This window comes from Sphaerodactylus townsendi, linkage group LG17 (assembly GCF_021028975.2).
Source record: "Sphaerodactylus townsendi isolate TG3544 linkage group LG17, MPM_Stown_v2.3, whole genome shotgun sequence".
NCBI classification, from domain to species: domain Eukaryota; kingdom Metazoa; phylum Chordata; class Lepidosauria; order Squamata; family Sphaerodactylidae; genus Sphaerodactylus; species Sphaerodactylus townsendi.
In genome coordinates this window covers 19,933,641-19,957,379 of record NC_059441.1, presented here as the reverse complement: position 1 = coordinate 19,957,379, position 23,739 = coordinate 19,933,641, and the positions used below count along the sequence as shown (strand labels likewise).

General features: G+C 45.4%; 1 protein-coding gene across 2 annotated transcripts; it reads right to left on the bottom strand.

The window, feature by feature from the left end:
* Positions 1–1,346: 1,346 nt before the first annotated feature.
* Positions 1,347–20,959, bottom strand: CTXND1 (cortexin domain containing 1). Of its 2 annotated transcripts, none has more exons than XM_048481983.1 (3): positions 20,449–20,959; positions 3,383–3,515; positions 1,347–2,043 (listed from the first exon to the last, which is right to left on the bottom strand). In XM_048481983.1, the coding sequence occupies exon 3, from the start codon at positions 1,987–1,989 to the stop codon at positions 1,810–1,812; it is 180 nt and encodes a 59-aa protein (XP_048337940.1). In that variant the 5' UTR covers positions 1,990–2,043; positions 3,383–3,515; positions 20,449–20,959; the 3' UTR covers positions 1,347–1,809. The 2 variants fall into 2 exon arrangements, with proteins under 2 accessions (XP_048337940.1, XP_048337941.1); XM_048481984.1 differs by having other exon boundaries at positions 20,822–20,959.
* Positions 20,960–23,739: the final 2,780 nt, after the last annotated feature.

Genomic DNA, 23,739 nt, shown 5'->3' with positions numbered 1-23,739 from the left:
ATGTTATGGTTAAAGTTGAACGTGTCTCTGCAGCCCCCCATATCCCACCCCGTCCATTTAATTAACGTGTCACTCAGCAACTGGAAACAAGATGGGAAATGGTTTAAGGTCAGGCTATATAAAGATCAGGAGACGCTTCTGTGGATTGTATTTGATCACAATATCTGGCATTTGTGGACCGCAAGATATACACAGAGGTGGGCTTGTTAATTTCCAGGGGTCTGGGTGGGAGCTGAGTGATGCCAGGGCACCTCTGGATGCCCCGTGGGGAATACCAGCCTGCAGCAACCACCACTGCCCCTACAGATGCCAGCCTTCAAGTGGGATATGGGGATCCCTTGAGTCACAACCCCCCTCCAGACTACAAAGATGAGTTTCCCTGTAGAAAATGGCCACTTTGAAGGGTAGACTCTATGCCATAGAGTCTATGGCAGTGTCCCCAATTGAAGTTTTTGTCCTCCCCAAAGCCTGTACCCAAATCTTTAGGACTTCCCCAGCCTGCAGGTGACAACCCTATCCCCCCCCCCACCAGTGGGCAGGATGAACCTGGCAACTCTAGCTGCCCCCCATTTTGAAATTTGTAACAGATAATTATGGTTGTCGTATTTGTTGTGCATTTGTTGCCTTGGAGGCTGCCCCGAGTCCAGGAGGGGAGGGGCAGTGTAGGAATTTAACAAAACAATTTAAAAATAAAGAGCACTGAGATGAATTCCATTCTGACAACCCCTGTAATCTTGTTGGTGGAAACCGTGGTCAAGTTGCAATTGACTTACTGCAACCCTGTAGGGTTTTCAAGGCAAGAGAGGTCCAGAGGTGGTTTTGCCGTTGCCTGCCTCTGCATAGCAACCCTGCACCTTCTTGGTGGTCTCCCATCCGAGTGCCAACCAGGGCCGACCCCGATTAGCTTCTGAAATGGGATGAGATTGGGCTAACCTGGGCCATCCAAATCAAGGCGCGCTGAACTTAACAACCGAGAATCGAACCTGCTATAATCAGCCATTCTTTAACCAGTTGCTCCTTGGCTCATGGCATCGTGTGACAGAGCTTTGGCCCCTTCCGCACATGCAGAATAATGCACTTTCAATCCACTTTCAATGCCCTTTGCAGCTGGATTTGACTGTGCGGAATAGCAAAAGCCACTTGCAAACAATTGTGAAAGGGTACTGGAAGTGCATTATTTTGCATGTGCGGAAGGGGCCGTTAAAAACCAACCTTTATATATGTAAACAGACAAAGGTACTGCTGGACATTTTCTCAGATGTGTACTTCAGTGGGTGAATATTTGGGGTGTGCCTTTCCTCCTTCTCTGTCTTCCGAGGCTATTAGAAATGAAATATTGGGCGGGATTTCTTGTATTTTGCGCATCTGCTTGCGACACACTTTTAATCAACCTCACAACACACAGCTCTTGCGATCCAAACACCCACAACACTTTGGCCCATAACCCCCGAATATCTGCCTGGTAACCATGCTGCGTGTCTGTTTCCAATTAAAAACAATATTGATTCTGATGCCGGGAAGGTGCTTAGTTAGCGAAAAAAGCGGGAAAGGGACTTCTATCGCCTAGAGAGCTTTTGTGCTACTTTGACAGACGGGCATAATTTTTTTTCTCATTAAAACCTGGAGGTCACCACATAGAAATAGGCTGGAAGTCAGCCACAGCAGTTGGTCATGTGCGGAAATTGGTGTGCTGTCAGCCGAACCGAGGCAGCCTCGGAAAAGCTGGATAAGATGCTGCGCCCACGCAGGAAGGAGGTGGCCGTCCATGTTGTGCTGTTCTGGTTGGTCCGAAGTCTTGCATACTCTTCGTCAGTCATCGAGGTGCTGTTCTTCCCACGTGGATGTGGGGATGGCGCTGTAAGGGTCCATGATGACTTTGGCGCAGCGGATAATCATGACGATCAGGAAAAGGCAGAGGAAGACGAAGCATGCCAGCGTTAACCCTTTATCCACGTCGACAAAGACTGGTTCTGGAGTTGGTCCCTCCATGGCTCATGTTTCTCCACATCAGGGCTGGTTCCCCCTGCTACCACCATTTTATACCTGCAGAAGACAACAACCACGGAGACGGCTGACCAAAGGGGGACTGCGGAGTCCAGGAGATAAGAGGTTTTGGGAGGAGGGCTGCTGACCTCCAGCTATTAGAACTGACCTCCAGGCAATGCATAACCCTTCCCCTGGAGGAAATGGCTGATTTGGATGTGCCCGTCTGAAGTGCCCCTTCCCAAACCCCGCCCTCCTCTGGCTCCACCCCCAAAACGTCCAGGTCTTTCCAAGGCCGGCCCCTTGGCTTTCAGATGCTTATGGCAACATGTACACTTTCCCACAAACCCAGCTGAAACAAAGTCTGCTGACCAGTGGTGGGATCCAAAAATTTTAGTAACAGGTTCCCATGGTGATGGGATTCAAATTGTGGCATAGCGCCAATGGGGCTGGGCAGGGCACAACGGGGGCATGGCCGGGTATTCCAGGGGCGGGGCATTCCTGGGCGGGCCAGTTGTATAAAGCGACGCAGCCGGGCTGCACCGTCCCTGGGCCGGGAAACGAATGCACGCAGGCGCAGGCTGCCACGCACGCCGGTGCACCTCCTGCTAGACTGCTTCAAGTTCTGCACGCTACTGCTGAGAGGAGGGGCGTAACTAAGGCAAAAATCATGTGGCAAAATCACCAATTAGTAAATCCCTCTCGGCACACACAAATAATTAGTAACCTACTCTCGGGAACCTGTGAGAACCTGCTGGATCCCACCTCTGCTGCTGACCTCTTTTCTCACAGCGCAAACGATCTCCCTTTTCTTTTTTTTGAACTCCTGACTTGTACTGGTACATGTTGGCTGCCATGTTTGTTCTTTTTAAACATACGTCAGTAATAACTTTTTTGGCTGGTCCCAACAGCTCGGTGGAACGTTCGAGCGTGCACAGTCCAATAGTATTTTCTGCATTTGTGGCTGGCATCTCCAGATGATCCTCTAAAGATGCCAGCCACAGATGTAGGTGAAGCATCAGGAGAAAATACTACTGGAACACGGCCAAACAACCCGGAAAATCCACAACATCCTTGGAAAAGGTGCTGTTTATTAGTTTGGCATGTTAAAGCAACAGAGAAGATCTGAGGGCCAACTTCTGTTGTACTATAGTTGTGTAAGATCTATTGCCCCATGATCTGGCCCCAGCCCAGCAATATGTCTGAATGAAAGAAGTTGGCCAGGTCAAGTGATCTGTACTCATATGAGCCAATGTGGTTCTGTGGTTGGGCCAAGATGCATTATTAATAATATTGCTATTATTGTTATGCTTGCTCATATTTACTTCTTTTTTATTCTTTTATTTTTTCCCCCTGACATGTAGTGCTTTGTTGATAAACCAAACATTATTTTGCTGACCTCTATCCAATTCTCCCTCTTGGTTGGATTGTGCGCTGGGTCTCGCTGTACCTGATGGGCCGCTGATATGTAAGGAGTGGTTCCTGGTCACGAAACCTGGAACAAGCAGGTAGATGGGGAAAGATCTGGTCTCCTGTTGTAAAAGAATAACAGAAAAAGTTACATTGCCTTGAGTGTTTTGGTCTTTAATTTTAACTTGTCCAGAACGGTAATCGGCCAAACCAAGATCACCCAACATTTGGAGAAGTGGGGAATCAAACCTAGTTCTCCAGATTAGAGTCTGCCCCCATAATCACTACACCATACTGGTTCTCACTGTAGTTGGCTAATTGCAAGTCAAAACATAGCTCTCCCCTGTGATTATACATTGTCAGGAAGGATCAGTAGTCGGAGCAGTGATTTATTATTAATTACAGTCATTGACCAGAACAAATGCAATAGATAATTTTGCTATAGTAGTCTTAGCAGTAGGATTAACTAGTGCTGGGAAGACCTTTATACTGGTTTGCTGATCCTTCAGGGCAGCAGGTTAGCCTCTGTTTAAAATAGGATGCTGGAATGGATGGATTCCTAGTGTGGTCTTTTCTTATTTTCATCTGTCTCTCATGCAAGCTTTGTTCTTCATTACTTTTGAGAAGCCCATGATAAATTTCTTAAGGAGCAGCCCCTTGAAAACCACCAATCTTGATAAAGCCTCATCCGTAGAACGGGCAGTCCATCACAGATTTGTGCAAAGTAATTCCATCAGAATATTGGCAGTTGCCCGCCATGGCGCCCTTCCATGTGAAACTAATGTTCCCCTGAGTCTGTATAAAAGCTGCTCAATTATCCGACAGAGATGCCAAATTAAGCCGATGAATCTGTCTCTAATTTCATTTTGGGGTTCATTAAACAGCAGTCTGAACTGTTCTTCTCCAACTTTGAGGGAAAACGCCCACTTCTCTGATTCGGCAACAAAATACTGTGGATGGATAGACCGGGCCCAGTCACTTCCAGCGCCTAAAGAAAAGGGCGATAGGTCTTTGCTACTAGAATTGTTCTTCGCTACTAGAAAATAAATTGAACCGTTATTACAGCAGCAAAACCCTGCTGAGTTCTTTTTGTAGTCTGCCTTTGTGTATGTTTGCTTTTTCGATTAGCGCCTCGTTCTCCTATATCATAATTTCGAGAGCTCTTGCGTCAGCTCTTCCATGCCCCATTTAATTCGAGGCAATTCTCTTGCTCGTTCTGCCTCAGAAGACCCAAAGCATTCCGTTGTGTTTCCCCAGTACATTCACCCTGGGGTTCTGTGAGAAATTAAAGGATATTTAAGTAAGAGTTCCGGAATTGAATTTTACACATTGGTAGCCCGGGGACAGGACGCCTTGTGTTCGGACGTCACAAGCAAAACGCAGTTTGATAAAACAGGACTCCAGGGACCTCTTTAACAGGTTAGCAATGAGTTTTGTGAGTCAGAATTCACTTCATCCAATGCATGAAGTATTGTCGAAGGCTTTCTCACGTCGAACATTGGTGTTGTGGCTTATTGGCGGTTGATAGCTTCTAAGTAGTGAGTTCTGGTGTTGTGGAAGTTGGTTGTATGGGTTTAGTAGTATTTTTCTTTTCCTGACGTTATTTTGTCTGTGATCAGGCTGGCATCTTCAGAGGATCCTCTGAAGATGCCAGCCACAGATGCAGGTGAAACGTCAGGAGAGAATGCTGCTAGAACACGGCCATACAGCCCGGAAACCACACAACACCCCAATGCATGAAGTGTTCAGCTGTCAGTATTTGTAAACTCTATAGCTTTGGCTAATAACACTTCCTATAACTGATAAAGTTAGTTTGGATTCATGGACGCTCATGTTGAGTAGGACCAGTAGCCCAGTGGTAAAGCATGTGCTTAGCATGCCAAAGGGTCCAGATCCAATTCCCACATTCTCCAGTTAAAAATAATCATGGGTGATGTGAAAGACGCCTGCTTCAAACTCTGGAGAACCGCGCTCAGTCTGTCTAGAAAATTCTGAACTTAATGGACCAACGGTGATTCAGTATAAGGCAGCATTGGCCCTTTCTGGACAAACCAAATAGAACATTCTGAGGCAGGAAATGAAACATTTTCTGAGAGGAGTTCCGCATGGTTTTTACCCCCAACTGTTCTATTTCCTGCCTCAAAACGTTTTATTTGGATGCTGTTCCCAAGCGATCTTTTTAAATAAATGGTTAGCTGGAGCTGATTGTTTTGTGGAACCATTTCAAATTGCTGTGCAGGGGAATTTAAAACGTTTCCTACTGCTCTGTGAAGTCCTCAGACTTCCTTGTTGGCCCCATTTTCTTCCTCACACCAGTCTTCTTGTGCTTGTATGGCCATTATTTTAAAAAAAATTTTATTGAGGAGTGTATGTCTACATAGCTATGAACTACATAGCTTAAGAATTACAGCACAAGTCTTTGAAGCCTCGTAGCATTGAATCTACAGATTGTTTTTGAAAAATGTAAACAACCACAAAATGGCCGCCAGGAATCATTTCGAGAGGGTGAGTGCAAACAAGAGATGGTGATGGTGGTGGTTGAAAATGTTTGCAAAATGTTTCCAGGGGCTTGTACAGAAAGGACCTTCGTCTGTCTGCATGTGTGTGTTCAAGTTTTGCTATTCTTAAGCTGCCGCTGGACTCCTATGTTGTTTATTGCTTTCAGACTAACATGCCTACCTGTCTGGAAAAAAACTTCTGAAAAAGACTTTGAAGAAGAAGAAGAGTTTGGATTTATATCCCACCTTTCTCTCCTGTAAGGAGACTCGAGGGGGCTTACAAGCTCCTTTCCCTTCCTCTCCCCACGACAGACACCTTGTGAGGTAGGTGGGGCTGAGAGAGCTCTGAAGAACTGTGACCAGCCCAAGGTCACCCAGTAGGAATGTAGGAGTGCGGAAACACATCTGGTTCACCAGATAAGCCTCTGCCATTCAGGTGGAGGAGTGGGAGAATCAAGCCTGGTTCTCCAGATTAGAATCCACCTGCTCTTCACCACTACACCACGCTGACAATCAAGAGCCTCTGGTTTATTCTCATGGTGGCTTTGCTGTCTCCATCTTTCCTCCTCTTTAAAGCAGAACCACACTTGAGATGCATTAGGAATGCTTCGGTCCAACTCAGTTTGTCCAAATTAGGGTTGCTGATTCTGGGCTGGTAAATTCCTGGAGAGGTGGGGATGGAGCCTTCGCCACAACTTAGTTCAGCGCACCCGAGCACTGATTCTGCTGAAAATAGAGTGGGGTGGAAATTTCCTTGAGATTTGGACATGGAGCCTAGGCAGAATTTCAGAGGGGAGAGATCTCAGTGGGGTACAGGGCTGTATCTGCCAGAGGGACATGGGGGCTCAATTGACCCCAGATGCCACCCATTAGATCACAGGTGTCAAACTCGCGGCCCTCCAGATATTATGGACTACAGTTCCCATCATCCCCTGCAAGCATGATGCTGGTAGGGGATGATGGGAACTGTAGTCCATAACATCTGGAGGACCGCGAGTTTGGCACCTATGCATTAGATCATGTGAGGGGCGCAAAATTGCCCCCACCCCCACCCCATGGAGAGGCTGCCCAGGACTGCCACCACCTCCGGCTGAGGTGAGGCACGGGGGCGGGGTGGGGTGGCATTTGAGCAAGTGTTGCCCCGGGCACCATTTTCTCCCAGTAAACCTCTGGCAGGGTATAATTCCATGGAAACCATGCTCCAAAGTAGCCATTTCCTGCAAGAGAAGTGATCTCTGTAGCCTGGAGATCAATTGTAATCCTGGGAGATCTTTTGTTCCTGTCCCAGCCAACACAGGTCTGTTTCCAGCTTGAGGACTAGTATATGGCTAGCATCTTAAGGTGCTCGATGAAAGCCGTTTGACGCTCTCGAGATCTCTCACAAGAGAAGGAGTATAATCATTCCGTTCCCCTCTGGGAGAAGCTATCAGTATTTCAAATTGGTCTTCAGCTGGGGAAAAGATACTTCTCTCTCAGTCAATCTGGAAGGAATTTTACAGGAATGTTTCTGGAGACCCGGTTCCTAAGAAACCGAGCTTGAGGGCCATTAATCAGAGAAGGGAAAAAAAGTGTACACATTTCCTTTTAATCATCTTGTGGTGGCTCACTAAATCAGAATACCTTTCAAGAGCTTTAATACGGCCTCCCCCCCCCCAATTTGCTTATGAAGCACTTGTCTTTACTACTAATTAAATCAAACGTTCCTTAGCAACAAAACTGATTAGATTGTCGAAATTCACAAATGCACTCGATTGGAAACCGCTCCATGGGGAGAGAGAAGGGGGGAATTGGCCTTGTTCTGGGATTAAAATAGTATAACCAAATATGAGAAGTTCTGGAGTCTTCTGGAGGTCTGGTGGGTCTTTGCTCTGGCAATCTTGGGGCCTTTCCCCACTTTCGTCCTTCCCCTCTACGGCGCGCGCTGCTCTCAGCACGTAGCATCCCAGGCGCGCGCCCGGCTGTCCCCACGACCCCGCGCTCTGCGCGGGGCCATCAAAAGGCGCCGTTGAGAAGAGCGCCTGGGATGCTGCGCGCTGAGGGGCGTGACAGCAGCAGCTTCGGGGCGGCTGCGCTGTCGCTGCCCCTCTCAGTGGGGAGTGCCGAGGGACCCCGCGCTACTCTCCTCGAGTAGCGCGGGGCTTAAGGGAAGTGGGGAAAGGCCCTTGGTCATGTGTAAAAATCTAGAACCTGCTTTTTGCTTTCCAGATTTGGAATATCTGAGAGGAAAAGAGGTTAGAGGTGGGAATCCAGTTTAATTATTCAAGTTTCCAGGTTCCACGTTTTAGAGAACATTCGAACCAGGAAGAACTTTGCTGGGCCAGATTAGTGATCCATCTTGACCAGGGTCTTGTGAAACGGTGACCAGCCAGTTCCTGTGAAGGGAATAGGGACCAACGCCTTCCCCTGATGGGTAAGAGTCTATTGGTCGTATGGGGGAGTGGGGAATCAAACCTGGTTCTCTGGATTAGAGGCCACCACTCTTAACCACTTTAACAAACTGGGTCGCTGGTGGCTCCAGGTTACACACATGCTTTATTTATTATTTGTTTATTTAAAACACTGGAGAAAATGGCTGAGGAGGAGAAAGAGAAGGAGAAGAAGAGCAGCAGCAGCAGAAGAAGCAGCAGCAGCAAAAGAAGAAGAAGAAGAAGAAATAATAATAATAATAATAATAATAATAATAATAATAATAATAATAATAATAATAATAATAATAATAATAATTTTGGATTTATACCCCACCTTTCTCTCCTGTAAGAAGAGGACTCAAGGTGGCTTACAAACTCCTTACCCTTCCTCTCCCCACAACAGACATCTTGTGAGGTAGGTGGGGCTGAGAGAGTTCAGAAGAAATGTGACTAGCCCAGCAGCAACGTAGGAGTGTGGAAAGACATCTGGTTCACCAGATAGGCCTCCTCAGGTGAAGGAGTTGGGAATCAAACCCGATTATCCAGATTAGAATCCACCTGCTCTTAACCACTACACCACGCTGGCTCCTTTGGAAGGTGGAGTGTAGGGCGTTATACCCTACCAAAGTCCCTCCCTTCCCTAAACCCCACTGTCCCATCCTCCACCCTCCAGGTATTTTTGAATCCAGAATTGGCAACCTTATTTACACCTGAGTCTTCCACGTGCTAGTTCAACGCTCTAACTAGTATTATCCCAAGCTGTCTCCCTGGACGGGAATGTAGATAACACTTCCAGTCTGCATCTTGTCGCAATTATTCATGTTGGTTATGCTCCATCGTTCATCTATCACAATCAACCCGGCCGCTTGCATTTTAATAATCCTGAGGGTGACTCATTCTCTTATATTTTAAAAACCACTCAAGCTTCAAGCTGCTGAGGCAGTTACTTAAGTCCAGTGCCATTAGACAACACATGGAATTAACCTCCGCCCTTAAATGATCTACGGCATGTTTATTGTTTGTAACACTAGAATATGGATGGTTACCCATGTGTGTTTAGATGCTGTAGTGAACATAGAATAATTTATCGGAGTTCTTTGTTCCAATTAGGGTAGTGTTCATTTGGTATTTTTTTTCCCTTGGGTTTGCCAGGTATTTTATTGCATAAGGCTCCTGTTTAAACTTGGGGAGAAGTTTTAATTTTATGTTGATTTTTACTTATTTATGCATTGGTGAGAGATGTTTCCTCAGAAAAAAAGATGTTTAAAATGGACCTTTGAGACACTCACTAAGGAGGAAGAACATTTTGACTTATTGGGCTTTCAGACTCGGCTGTGTTTTGACGTTGCGCGCTTTTTAATCATGTTGGTGGACTGTTGTGTAGCTTTGTGTGAAACGAGAGCTCTGAGAATCTTAGGCCCCTTCCGCACATGCAGAATAATGCACTTTCAATCCACAATTGATTGCAAGGAGATTTTGCTGTTCCGCACAGTAAAATCCCGCTGCAAAGTGGATTGAAAGTGCATTATTCTGCATGTGCTGAAAGGACCTGTTTCTGGAAATATAACAAGGGACAGGAGGAGCACAATTTTTACCCACTGCACGTGTCGGCTGGAAATGCTCTCCTTTCATAGTTTAAAGTAAGTTTAACATACTCCTTTAGCGTATCAATAAGTAGGCTCTGGCTGAAGAAGATTTACAAAGCATATCAGGATTCCTGTCACCGTGCACATTTTTTTATATTATTGTATAAATTTTCTTTACCACTGTAACTGTTACATTATATTTCTGTACATGTTATTCTACCAGTTGACCACAATTTGTTTGCCCAGTGCCAATACTTGTTAATGTGACTTTTTTCCGTGGTTTATTGTGTTTCGGAGATATTTCCCTGATGCACGGGTAGAATGAGCAGGCTGGTGGAAAACTTGCAAAGAGCAATTAATCTCTCACAGGGACCGTGACCCATTTGCTGCGTGCCAAGGTGAGCAGCAGATGTGGGGAAGGACAAACGGAGCCCTCGGAGCGCCTGGAGGCATCTCACACCCTGTCAACTGCTGTGCTGTACATTTAGTCAAACTGTGTGTTACAGAACAAATGTCCCTCACTTTTGGCGTAGGTGACCCGCTTCTACAAGATGGTTGATAAATCCGAGCTGTATTGCAACATTGCGTTCTTTAGAAGAGGGGTATGTTCAAATACAGGTTGATTTGTTTTTAAAATTATAGCAGAGAAGAAGAGGAGGAGGAGGAGTTTGGATTTATCCCCCACTTTTCTGTTCTGTAAGAAGACTCAAGGTAGCCTACAAGCTCTTTTCCCTTCCTCTCCCCACAACCTTGTGAGGCAGGTGGGGCTGAGAGAGTTCCAAAGAACAAGGTCACCCAGCAGGAATGTCGGAATAGGGAAACACATCTGGTTCACCAGAAAAGCCTCAGCCACTCAGGTAGAGGAGTGGGGAATCAAACCTGGTTCTCCAGATTAGACTGCACCTGCTCTTAACCACTACAGCACGCTGGCTGACCACTATCCTCAATGGAATGGTGGCAGTAAATGCATCGCCCCTTAAGAGCCTTCCTGGATCAGACTGAATAGTCTTATCTTGCGTTAGGCTAGAGGAAGTTTTATTTATTTATTAAGGTCTTCTCCAGTGTGGTGTAGTGATTAAGAGCAGAGGGCTTGAATCTGGAGAACTGGGTTAATTCCCCACTCCTCCGCATGAGCTGCGGACTCTAATCCGGTGAACTGGATTTGTTTCCCTCCTCCTCCACATGAAGCCTGCTGGATGACCTTTGGCTAGTCTCAGTTCTCTCTGAACTCTCTCATCTGCATCTGCATCACAAGCCTCATCTGCATCACAAGGTATCCGTTGTGGGGAGAGGAAGGGAAGGAGTTGGTAAGTCACTTTGAGACTCCTTTGGTGGAGAAAGGCAGCGTGTAAAAACTGACTCTTCAAAGCAGGTATGACTTTGTCCTTTAAATCCTCCAGGAAGTTAGGCTAAGAGAGTGTGACTAAGTCAAAGGCCCAGCTGCATTTCCACCCCCCCCCCCAAACTGTCATCTGCACCAGCACCTACAGTAAGTCCCCGTGGCGATCTCATGCAGTTGGCCCCCTCCGCACAATGCACTTTCAATCCACTTTCAGTGCACTTTGCAGCTGTGTGGAATAGCAAAATCCACCTGCAAACAATTTTGAAAGTGCATTATTCTGCATGTGCGGAAGGGACCCTAACTAGGCTATCAGTCAGTTTGCAAGACTGCAAGTTTGCAAGGCTGTTAATGATAAGATATTGTGGAGGGTGTTGATTCGTAGGGTTGTCATGAGTCGGAAGCGACTTGGCGGCACTTAACACACAAACAAGAAGAAGAAGAAGAAGAAGAAGAAGAAGAAGAAGAAGAAGAAGAAGAAGAAGAAGAAGAAGAAGAAGAAGAAGAAGAGGAGGAGGAGGAGGAGGAGGAGGAGGAGGAGGAGGAGTTTGGATTTATATCCCCCCTTTCTCTTCTGCAGGAGAATCAAAGGGGCTTACAATCTCCTTGCCCTTCCCCCCTCACAACAAACACCTTGTGAGGTAGGTGGGGCTGAGAGAGCTCTGAGAAGCTGTGACTAGCCCAAGGTCACCCAGCTGGCATGTGTGGGAGTGCACAGACTAATCTGAATTCCCCAGATAAGCCTCCACAGCTCAGGCAGCAGAGCTGGGAATCAAATCCGGTTACTCCAGATTAGATACATGAGCTCTTAACCTTCTACACCATTGCTACCTTTTGGGGTGCTAAATTCCACCAGGTACTTATGCATTGGTACAGCGTGCCGGGTTATGCTATTATTATTCAGCAACATGGTTTATGTCAGCATCTCAGCAGACTTGTAGATGACTCAGCAGGGCATGCACTGCCTACAAACTCTGCTGGTGCTCTTCAATGAAAGGATGTAGGCAGAGGCGTAGCTGCAATGGGAACATCTGGGGCGGGTTTGGGGGCAGGAGGGGGCGTGCAAGTAGTTCATGCCCCAGGCGCAGTTCTCCCTTCCTTTGTCACTGGATGTAGGAAGACCTGGTTTTTATAATATGACATCAGCAGAACAACATGTGCAAAAATGGGAAACTTTAGCTATACCTAGAACAGTAGAATGACCGGTGAATTTATTAGTACTGGCGGAGATGACTAAACTCACTTCTTTGATTAGAGAAAAGAACTTATTTGAATTCATTGATAATTGGAAACCCTGTGATAGACTTTTTTTCACAAAATAATAATAATTGGTTTTAATATTTATAATGTCTATTTTATATTATTCATTCTATTGTATTTTTATATTATTTATTCTATTCTATTGTATTTTATATGCTTTAACTTGTAAGCTACCCTGAGTCCTGTGGGAGATTGGCTGGGTAAAAATGCAATACATAAATAAATTAAATAGAAAAAAAATGAATTGATAATTTGTGGATCTGAGGAATACAGGAACAAGAAAACAGATATAGTAAACAGTTATTAGTTATAACAAAAAAAATTTTTTACAATTGTATCTATAGAGCAGGTAGCACATTTTAAAGTGTGTTTATATTTGGTGCAGATGAAATAGGGAGGCCTCTCTTTCCCCGTTTAGTGTACTTTGGGGTGGGGTCCAGAGGTGGGGGGCTTCAATTCTTACTAATTAAAAGTTCAATTTGAAAGGTTTTTAGAAAGAGCTAGGCCCTCAAACAAGTACTTCTAAAATGAGTGTTTTGTTGTTTAATGATATTTTGCCTTGAATATTCTGGATGGTTTTTGCAAAAAAACCCATTCCTGGTGTTTGAGATTGTGTCTCCTGTTCTCACTACACAATATGTGCAGAGAAGGGCAACGGGGATGATTCAGGGATTGGAGCACCTTCCTTATGAGGTGAGGCTGCAGCGTTTGGGACTCTTTAGTTTGGAGACGTCTGAGGAGTGATATGATTGGAGTCTATAAAATTATGCATGAAAATGTCAACAAAGATACATTTTTATGTCTTTCTCACAATACTTAAATTGAAAAATGCTGGGGGGAAGAATTAGGATTAATAATAAAAAACATTTCTTCACACAGCACGTGATTGGTGTTTGGAATGTGCTGCCACTGGAGGTGGTGATGACCACTAACCTGGATAGCTTTAAAAGGGGCTTGGACAGATTGAAGGAGGAGAAGTCGATCTTTGGCTCCCAATCTTGATCCTCCTTGAACTGAGATTGCAAATGCCTTAATAGACCAGGTGATCGGGAGCAGCAGCAGCAGCAGGCCACTGCTTTCACATCCTGCATGTGAGCTCCCAAAGGCACCTGGTGGGCCACTGCGAGTAGCAGAGTGCTGGACCAGATGGACTCTCGTCTGATCCAGCAGGCTCTTTCTTATGTTTTTAATATAAAATAATGAAAAACTCCCACTGACAGAAGCATATTGTGGTGGTGTTTTTTTGGGGTGTGTGTGTGTGTGTGTTGTTGTTGTTGTTGAAGGAAGCGTGTCTTTAACAGCAGATCTTGAAAAAATGTGCAAGTCATTCAGCTGTGAATGGTCTCTGTGTTATCAAAACCGTTTGCCCTGTCATGGTGATTTTTGGACTGAAGATCTGAACACATCAGCTGATGTTGCAGAAACTTTCGACGATTTTGTAAACCGATAAACAGATTTACGCCAGTCAGGATTAATTCTGCATTAAATCTCTAATAGCTGATCAATGATCCCGGCAGGTTCTCTGTGTTAGCGAAGGCAAGAGGCTGGTCCCTGGAAAACAAACAGGGCAGGAAGTGATTTAATTCTTCTGGAGGGAGCAGACTTTTTGGAAATAAGGGGAAGGAAGAAAAACCAGCCCGATGAGCATCTGTTTCTTCCACAGGCGGTGGAAGGAGGCTGTGCTAGCTGATCTCTGGGCACGATGAATGAAGGGCGTGTGTGATTTAACTGGGCATCAAAATGTGCATGTGAATTGGTTTGCTTTATATTATGACAGCGGTATAGCCACTTGGCTGTCTGAAATCTCCAAAGCAACTCATCAGCAGAGCGACTGAAATATAAAGTCCAAAAAAGATGATGCAGAAATTCATGCCAGGCTAAGGTCAATCAGACCAGCTGCCCTCTCTCTGCCTAATATACCTCACAGGGTTGTTGTGAGGAGAAAATGGAGAAAAAGAGAAAGAGGTAAGTCCTTTTGAAACTCCATTGAGGAGAAATATGGGGTATAAAAAGATAAATAAAAACAGATCGGATTATAAATCCTACAGGAGTATGCTATGCTTGGTCTGTCATTGCCTGGCTGTAGATAATGGCCCTTTCCACACAAACCTTTTAAAACATTTTGAGGCAGAAAATAAAACGTTTCCTCCACGGCGTTCCACATTGTTGTTCCTCCTTACATTCTGAAAATGTTTTTACTTCCAGCTGCAAAATGTTTTAAATGAATTCCCTTTAAAAAAAATATTTTTTAACCTGAAACATTTTTAAAATGTCTTCACTTGCTTAATGATCGATTTACTTCGTTTTCCACACCTCTCGGCCATCCCACACTTCCTCCTCAGTGCAATTTTCTGTGCCCACTCCATCCACCACCACCCCCGACTTATTTTCATCATTTCTGTTTGGGATTTTTGCAGGTAACTAAAGTCTTCAAAGCATCGATTATACAAGGAATAGAGAATCACAGCAAGAAGCATTGAAGCATCAATTCAACAAATGACTAAAAAGGGGGGGGGATATGGCGGCCATGGATAATTTTGAGGGGGTGAGTTCAGACATACATCGTGGTAAAAGGTGGGGGGATTGAAAATGTTTAACAAACCTTTTAGGTGATTTGTCCGGAAAGGGCCATGGGATGGCAAAGCAAGAATGGGAGGCCACCAAGAAATACCAGAGTCGCTACACAGACGCAGGCAATGGTGCAGTCTTGAAACCTATTTGCCTCTTGAAAACCCTGCAGGGTCTCCATAAGTCGGCTGTAACTTGATGACACGTCCCACCATTACCTTATGCAAAGGCCACCACTGGCCTCCCAAGTGATAGCAAAATGTTCAGACCTTGCCCAGGAAACCAGGGGAGATGCTTCAGCTCTACCGATTCATCCTTTTTTCAATCAATTCAACTTTCTACCTGCCCCCTCCCTTTTCAAAAGAGGCAATGCCATTTGCTGCCCAATCTGGGCAGCAATCAATTTGTATTCTGCTGGTGCTTGCTCAAGATAGAGATCCTGCTATACTGATAGTATTTCTGCAAAGCAGCTGTGAGCTGGAACCTTACTTGGAAACAAAAAGTCACCTACATACAACTGAAAAAGTTAATAAAGCCATGTTTTGTTTCCAGGGGCCCCTGAAGCAATGTCCTCCAGAGTCTGGAGTCTGGCTTCACTGGTTTTTCCATTCAGCAACAATTCCTTTCCAGATGGTTTTTAATTTACAGAACCAAGAAGTCAAAGCAAAGAATACAGCTTCTTAACTTCCATAACTGTGACAGTATTCAGAGTAGTTCTGACCGCACTGAATTGGTTGAAAATGTGGTTGTCAATCAGTGGGATTAATAAAGTCATGAAGATCAGTTGGCCAAGGGGGAAATGTTGTGAGAAGTGGATTATGGGAAGCCCGTTGGTAAAAAGAGATTTATTGTTGTTATGTAGAGACAGTGGTTCTTTCCGCACAACCAAAATAAAACTTTTTGAGGAAGGAATACGATGTTTCCTCTGTGGAGTTTGGCATGGCTTTTATCCCCAAACGTTTTATTTTCACCCTGAAAAGATTTTATTTGCATTTTCTTCTTTAGCGATTCTTTTGTGGAAACAGCGGCCGTTTCCGCACGGAGGCGGAAGCGGCTAGGTCGGCGCATGGACGGTCCTGGAAAGAGCCGGGATGCTGGCGCCGTGGAGCGCTGGCGCCCGGCCGACCTGGTGTGTCCCCGGGCCTCCGGCATGTCGCCGAGGCCTGGGGACACGCCCCCCGGCCCTGCGCACCTGCTTCAGTGGCGCAGGGCAGGGGGGTGTGTCCCCAGGCCTTGGCGACGCGCCGGAGGCCCGGGGACAAGGTAAGTGCTGGGAGGGAGTGGGGGGGGGGCGTCTTGAAGCCGCTGCCGTTCGCTCGGCAGTGGCTTCAAGGCGGCATTTCCCCAACAAGTACGCTTCTAAGCGCACTGGGGAAACGCCGGCTTTGTGGCGGTCGGGTGGCGCGAGGGCGGCGTGGCTGCGATGCAGCTGCGCCCCCTGTGCGAATGGCGGCCTGGGGACGGCGTTTTTGCCATCCCCAGGCCGCCATATTCCGCCCGTGCGGAAACGGCCAGCATTTCACGTGCGTATTTCTTTAAAATGTTTCCCGTGCCTCTCCACAGTCCCCAGACTCAACTCTTTGTGCACACCTGTCCAGACAGGCTTTTCTTTATTTTCTAAGAAGAGTTGGTTTTTATATCCACCTTTCTCAGCTGTAAGGAGTCTCAAAGCGGCGTATAATTGCCTTCCCTTCCTCTCCCCACAACACTTATTTTATTTAATTTGTACCTTTGTAACTTGGCCCTTGGACTGAGGTCTTTCACATTACATACCTTCAGGCTGAGGTCTGGGGAAAGAGATGGTTCCTCTTGTCCCCGCAACAGAACACCTTCCCATAAATACACCTGTTCATCTTTCAAGGAAATCGTTGAGGTTTTCTGAAGGTCGATTCACTGTGGCATGAGGGAGCTTCACTTAACGATAATTTCGAAAGATTCTCACTGTTCTTACAAGATGAATGGTTTTTCTGAGCTGCTATGATTTTTGCTTAGAAAACAGAAGAGTAATTTTTTCCCCTTCCCTTTAGAGAAACTGCTCCATCAGCAACATTTGGAAAGTGTTCAGTTGGAGCTCTTTAAGCCACCTTGAACGTGAGGGCACTTCTGTTTTATATGGTCCATGTCTGGATATTTATTTGTATTGTTTATTTATCTTACTAGATTTGTACCCTACCCTTCCAGGCTAATGGCAGCTGCCAATTTAAAATACGATCCAATAAAACATGTGATATACAAACACAATATACACTTAAAAGCATTATCAGGAAAAAATTAAATTCCAATTGGCACCCTGTCAAGTTGACTCTGCATAAAACGGATAACAACTCAGTGAAAGAGGAACAGAGAAGGAAGAAGAACAAGAAGAAGAAAGAAGAGAGGAGGAAGAATGTATATCCTCCCTTTCTCTCCTGTAAGGAGTCTCAAAGGGGGTTACACTCTCCTTTCTCTTCTTCTCCCTACAACAAACACCCTGTGAGGTGGGTGAGGCTGAGAGAGCTCCGAAGAACTGACTAGTCCAAGATCACCCAGCTGGCATGTGTTGGAGCGCACAGGCTCATCTGGCTCACCAGATAAGCCTCCACAGCTCAAGTGGCAGAGCGGGAATCAAACCCGGTTCTCCAGATTAGAGTGTGCCTGCTCTTCACCACTACACCACGCTGGCTTCCACGTTGGAAGGCGATACTCAAAAATTAAACTGCAGAGGGAATTTTTAGGAAGAGCGGTAGGGAGACCCACTAAGATGGAGCTGTTGCTGCTTCACCCATAATAGGCCTGGTGTAGCATCTCGGTCTTGCAGGACTTGTGGACTTGAGCACATTTTTGTTCTGGTAACCCAAAAGAGGCAGCTTTAAAGATGCTCTCTCAACCTGGGCAAAGCTGGCACCTTTCTCCAGGTGCGTCTTAGAAAAATCGGATGCTGAATTTTGCAGTTAGAAAAGGGAGGTGGAACAGCTAGTTCGGTCAGGAGTTTAATTAGCTGTGTGGGAATAGCTAAAGCATCTCTAGGGTCCACAGGGGTGTAATATCACTCAGAGGTTTCTTGAGTGACTGGAAGGCTGTTTGGGATTCTTAAAAAAATGTCAACTGACTGTTAAAGCAATGTGTGTGGGGCGGGGGGGGGGGGGATCTGGACCAGAAACACAATTCTTGGAAAGGGGGATTTAACTCTTCTTTCTGCCTTCTTTCCCCATTCTGAAATGCCACCTACATTGCTTTAAGTCCTATTTGAGGAAAAAGATAGGATCCCATATTCATCGTTTTTTCCCCACAGTGGCCTTGAGCAACCCACGTGGGGGGTAGGGGTGGGACCAGCATTGTGACCCTGATCTAAATATCCTCCCTCCAAGTGTCTGGATTTTGAGGTCCATAAGACACATCTGGAATCCCAGTCCTGGAAGCCCAATGTCACATATAACTAGCCTTCCTGTCAGCTTAAATAGAAATACATTCGCGGGGGATAGTTACACATGAAATCATCTTTGGCGTTGATCTCTTTCTCAAAAGGCCTCAAATCAACTGGATTATCTCTTAACCTTCTTTTTAATAAAACGTTTTGCATGTGCCCAGAGCAATTACTCACTGATGGGATATATATTGCCATGTTTAGTATTTCGTTTGCATGAATGTCATCCTTACGTAAGGATCTGACCAGGAAGCATCCTTTCTGAAGCACTGACCAGCCAGCGTGCCTACAAAACTCACAAATAGATTGCTGTCCTCAGCAGCTTATTTTCTAGGACCTGAGGTATTTTAAGGTATACTGCCTCTGAATATGGAAGTTTCACTTGGCAGTCATGTCCAAGAAGGTTCTGATAAGTCTATTCTCCATTCATCTGAACTTTTTTTTTTAAAAGCCACTTTAAGCGAATAGCACATCTGTAGTGAGAAGGTTCCACACATTGCAAATACATTGTATGCATATCTGGGATTAAGGATTGCTTAGAAACAGGGTGTTTCAGACCCATGGCTCTGTCAGGTACAGACAATGCTACTATGTCCATAAATGAATGAAAGAGCCTTTGATTTTCAGTAAACACGCATCAGACAGCATACAAAAGCGAACCAGGAAAATTATTTGCTTAAAACCCATAGAAAACCCACAATTTTGAAGGATGCTGGTCTTGACATTCTTTTTAGTAACTGCACGCATTGTTCATACCTTAATTTCTTTTGTTTGAGAGAATCACATAGGAGAAGATTCGATAAGTCTAAAAAGGGGAAATTCCCCAGTTTCATCATTATGGGGAGAGTGTTCCGAATAAAATTGTCTCTTTACTTAAGGGGAAGAAAATGGGAGTCATTTTTACATGAAGAGAATCACTTAATAGACCCTGGCAGTGCTAAATTTGCAAAGCCGTTTAGCAACATAAACCTGCAGTCTTTTTTCTGTTCATTAGACAAACTAAGATTGCTCCTAACATTACTGCTCTGCTAGATGGCTCCTGCAAATATTATCGAATCCCGATGAATACAGACTTTTTAACTTCAGTGAACTGAGAGGCTGAACAGTGGCTCATGTTAGTTTATGACATTAAAAAAAACGACAACCAAAATCTAGGGGCACTTCGTAAAAATCCAGCTGGACTGATTGATTACATACAAAACAGAATCTTTTTTAAAAAGTCTCCATGTTACAATTCAGACTATTTAAAAGCGCAGTGTAAAAAAGTTGAACATGCTCCAGAATCCAAGATAGTCGAGACAATTCTTTCTCTCTAAAAAGTCCATAAAGTAACAAATCAGTCTCACAAAGAAAAAAACAACTCAAAACCTATGAAGGCATTTCTGTCATCCATACACTTGCATTGTAGTTGCTCTATATGTAATTGTTGTGCGTGTACACATTCACAATTAGATACTTGGGGTTTTGGGACAGGCCTGCTACCACAAACCAGACAGTTATTTCCTCTTTCTCTGATTTCTAAGAAACAAATCCTCAGTTCCAAAATGAAGTCAGTATATCCTATTGTTATTCTTCCTTACACCTAAACATCTGTGTGTGGTTTGTGGGCATTTGTGGATGCACAAAACATAAACATTATCCAGCAAAGTGCCCTTTCTATGTAGCTGAAACCAGCATTCACTGGAAGCTCCTATCCAGTGGAAGCTCCTATCCTGAGGTCAAACGTACAAGAATCCATCCATTGCCGCTACAGTAAAATAAAGAATCTCTGTCTGCATTCAAGCTTCCTGTTCCTCGATATTGATAACTGGGACTTGCAGCTGTCTCTTTTTCCACCAGGAAACCCTTGTGCCGGTCTTTGCACACTGTTTGCTTCCCGGCAGATGGATTTCTCTGCTGGCTTAAAAATTCAGCAGACAGGTGAGCGAGCGCTGTCAGGCTGGGCAGCCTTCTGTCTCTAAGAAACAGCTAGAAAATAAAAGAGTTTACCGACCTATTGGAAGAACTTGTCCGGTCCAGGACGGTTGCGCGGACCGTTCCCTGCGACACAGAGACATGATGCACAGTCTTCCAGCATCCTTGCGTAGTGGCACGATTCCTCTGGCTGATTTGCAACAACCCCCACACCAAAGGGCTGGGGAGAGATTCCCTTTTGCGTTGACACCAGCCTAGATCTGGAAATGCCCAGGAAGCAGCAAGGTTTTTTTTCCCCCTTCCAGCTGCTAACTAGCTGCCGGCATACTGCTGCAATCTCCGATTCACTGCAATGCTCTCTCTATTTTTTTCCTCCCTTCTTCTTACAGCACAGCAAAAGTGCCTGTTCTTGTAAGCAGCTCTGCTGCTTGTCTCAAGCCAAAGGGGCTCACCTCGTCCCTTCCGCACCATTCACCTCTTGAAGGATCTGCAAGCTCATGCTGGTAGCTGGGCTTTCATGTCCTGGGGTTTCCCGGCTGCAATCCTGCAGTTCGCCCTATCCAGAGGCTCTGATGTGTTCTGAGTGAACAGTCCACTGGGTCTCCCCGAAGGAAGAACAGATGCACCGCCTTGAGGACCAGATAAGAGAGGAGGGGTGTCTTTATTTATTTATTTGCTTCCAACCAGCACAACTTCTGGACTGTCCGAAAGGCCTTTTTGCCCTCGTTCCATCTGCATTGTTTTCCTTTTCTAATCAAATATTTGGTTTGTGCAGCATCATAATACGGGCGAATGCAAAAAATAAAGTGGAGGTGTTTGGTGTGAAATTGCATTTTTCTTTGGAACGAGGGGGGGGTGCTGTCCAGATTTATCAGTCTTGAATTGCAAAATGTGTACAAGCCTGCGAAGAATAAAGAGGTAGCTGGTGGAGACTTTTGCCGCTTGGTGTGATTATTAGTGTGGAGCTAGAAATGGGGAGTTCGTGTCCTGACTCGGCCATGGAAGTTTGCTAAGTGACCTTGGGGCCGGTCACTCGCTCTCAGCCTAAATGACCTCACAGGGTTATGAAGATGAAATGGTAGGGAGAGATGCTTTTGTAAACTGCTTTGGGGCCATGTTGGGAAGCAAAGCAGGGTATAAATATGTGTGTGGGGGGGAGAGAAAACAAATAAAATTGAATGTGTGTAATGTTTGGGTGACGAATGAAATATGCCCAGTGGTGGGATCCAAAAATTTTAGTAACAGGTTCCCATGGTGGTGGGATTCAAACAGTTGCGTAGCGCCAATGGGGCTGGGCGGGGCATGACGGGGCATGGCCGGGCATTCCGGGGGTGGGGCATTAATAATTTCTTTGTTACTGTAAAAAACTCTTACTGTAAAAAAAAAGTTCCTAATTTCCAGCTGGTATCTTTCTGTCCCTAATTTAAACTCATTTTAGCAAGTCCTATCGTCTACTGCCAACAGAAACAACTACTTCTCCTCTAATTGACTGCCTGACAAATACTTAATACTTTCAAATACCTAATTTTGTTTCTAGAAATCAAAAGAAGGATACTTTCCTTAAACAAGGACCTTTACCATATTACTAAAACATGTTTTTAAAACAGCCCAACAGGGAGAATGATCCCGTTTTCTACCTTCGCTAACCAGCCACATAGGAAACAACAGGACTTTATGATTTTTGGACCTAATGGAATTTCTAACGGAAAAGCGGACCCAATTAGTAACCCCCTCTCGGCACACCCAAATAATTAGTAACCCACTCTCGGGAACTGGTGAGAACCTGCTGGATCCCACCTCTGAATATGCCCTGGTCATTATGGTCTGTGGAATGCTGATCAGAAAATCTTGCAGAAAGAAAGGGTGAAAAAAAAATCAGGTCTCTGCCCCAAGGAATTTACAGTTGGGTTTGAGTTGGGAAGAGCAGAACAGGATATTCATAAACGCTGACTTATTTTGAGTTTGACCACTGGACCCTCCTTGCTCAACAGACTTTTGAGCAGGTTCTGAGCTGGAGGGAGTCCTTCCCAGGATGGGGACTGAATCCTGCATGGAAAACAAGAACTGTCATTGGTGCACAAGTCCCTCTTCAAATACCAGGGGACAGGTGTGAGAAGGCATCATTGGACATGCTTTGTTTCCATTTCTTGGAGAGTCTGTGTCATCTTTTTATTGGGCCAAGCAGTGGAGCCTCGGACGGTAGGGTTGTCAGTTTCAAGGTGTGGCCTGGAGATTTCTTGACCACTGCAAACAGTTCTCCTGGAGGAGATGGCTGCTTTACATGGCCTACCATAGAGTCTAGGAGAAGCAGAAGTCCTAGGGGGACATCATATCCCTGCAGAGTTCCATCCCTGACCACCACTCCCTAATCTCCAGTAATTTCCCGAAGTGGAACTGGCAGCTCTACTCAGGTGAACTTGAAAGTTGACACAGTATTTTTTTTTGGGGGGGGATTGGGGGGCATCTTTATGTAAGGAAAAATAGTACATCTTCCTGCTGAAATCCTGTGTTTCCTGACCAGCACTTAGTGAATGTTTGTTTTATTTTCATTTCAGTCCAGTTAGCCATTTAAACTTTAGTTCTGAAAGGGGCTTTTCTAAAAGTTAGGCCTGGTTCTTACAAACAGGAGAACGAGGCAGCCGATTCACAAACAAATTAAAAGCCAGAGTTGTAAAGCTGATGCTTCTGGAACCCCCATGCTGGGTTGCCCATATGTGGGAACTGTCTGTCAACATGGGAAGGGTCTCTGAACTCTTTGACCCCGTAGTATGGTCCAGGCAACCCCGATCTTGTCAGATCTCAGAAGCAGGGCAGGGTTGGACTGGATTAGTACTGGGACAGAGTTCACCAAGGAGATCCTAGGTTGAATCCTTGCTCTCAGGATAGCCCAGAATGGCCTGAATATGACACCCCATCAGTTTCTGTCAGCATGGCCAATTGGCCATGCTGGTAGGGGCTGATGGGAATTGTAGTTCCTGAACATCTGGAGAGCCGCAGGTTCCCTACCCCTGTCCTAGGCCAATGGTGGCCAACCTATGGCACTCCAGATGTTCATGGACTACAATTGGCCATGCTGGCAGGGGCTGATGGGAATTGTAGTCCATGAACATCTGGAGTGCCATAGGTTCGCCACCACTGGCCTAGGCCATTATGCAAAGGGATTCAATAGCAAACCATCTCTGTTAGTCTCTTGCCTTTGAAACCATACTTGCTCATCATAAGTCAGTGGTGACTTGATGGTCCTTTACACACACAGGGTTATGGTCCCCATATTGCATGAGAGAACACTGTTGTAAATCACTTCAGGGCCCCACTGGAGAGAATTGTACTGTAGTACACCTAGAATATTGTGTTCAGTTCTGGGTGCTGC

Bases quoted from the DNA above. Each gene is read 5' to 3' on its own strand.
- CTXND1 (XM_048481983.1), bottom strand. From the start codon at position 1,989: ATGGAGGGACCAACTCCAGAACCAGTCTTTGTCGACGTGGATAAAGGG.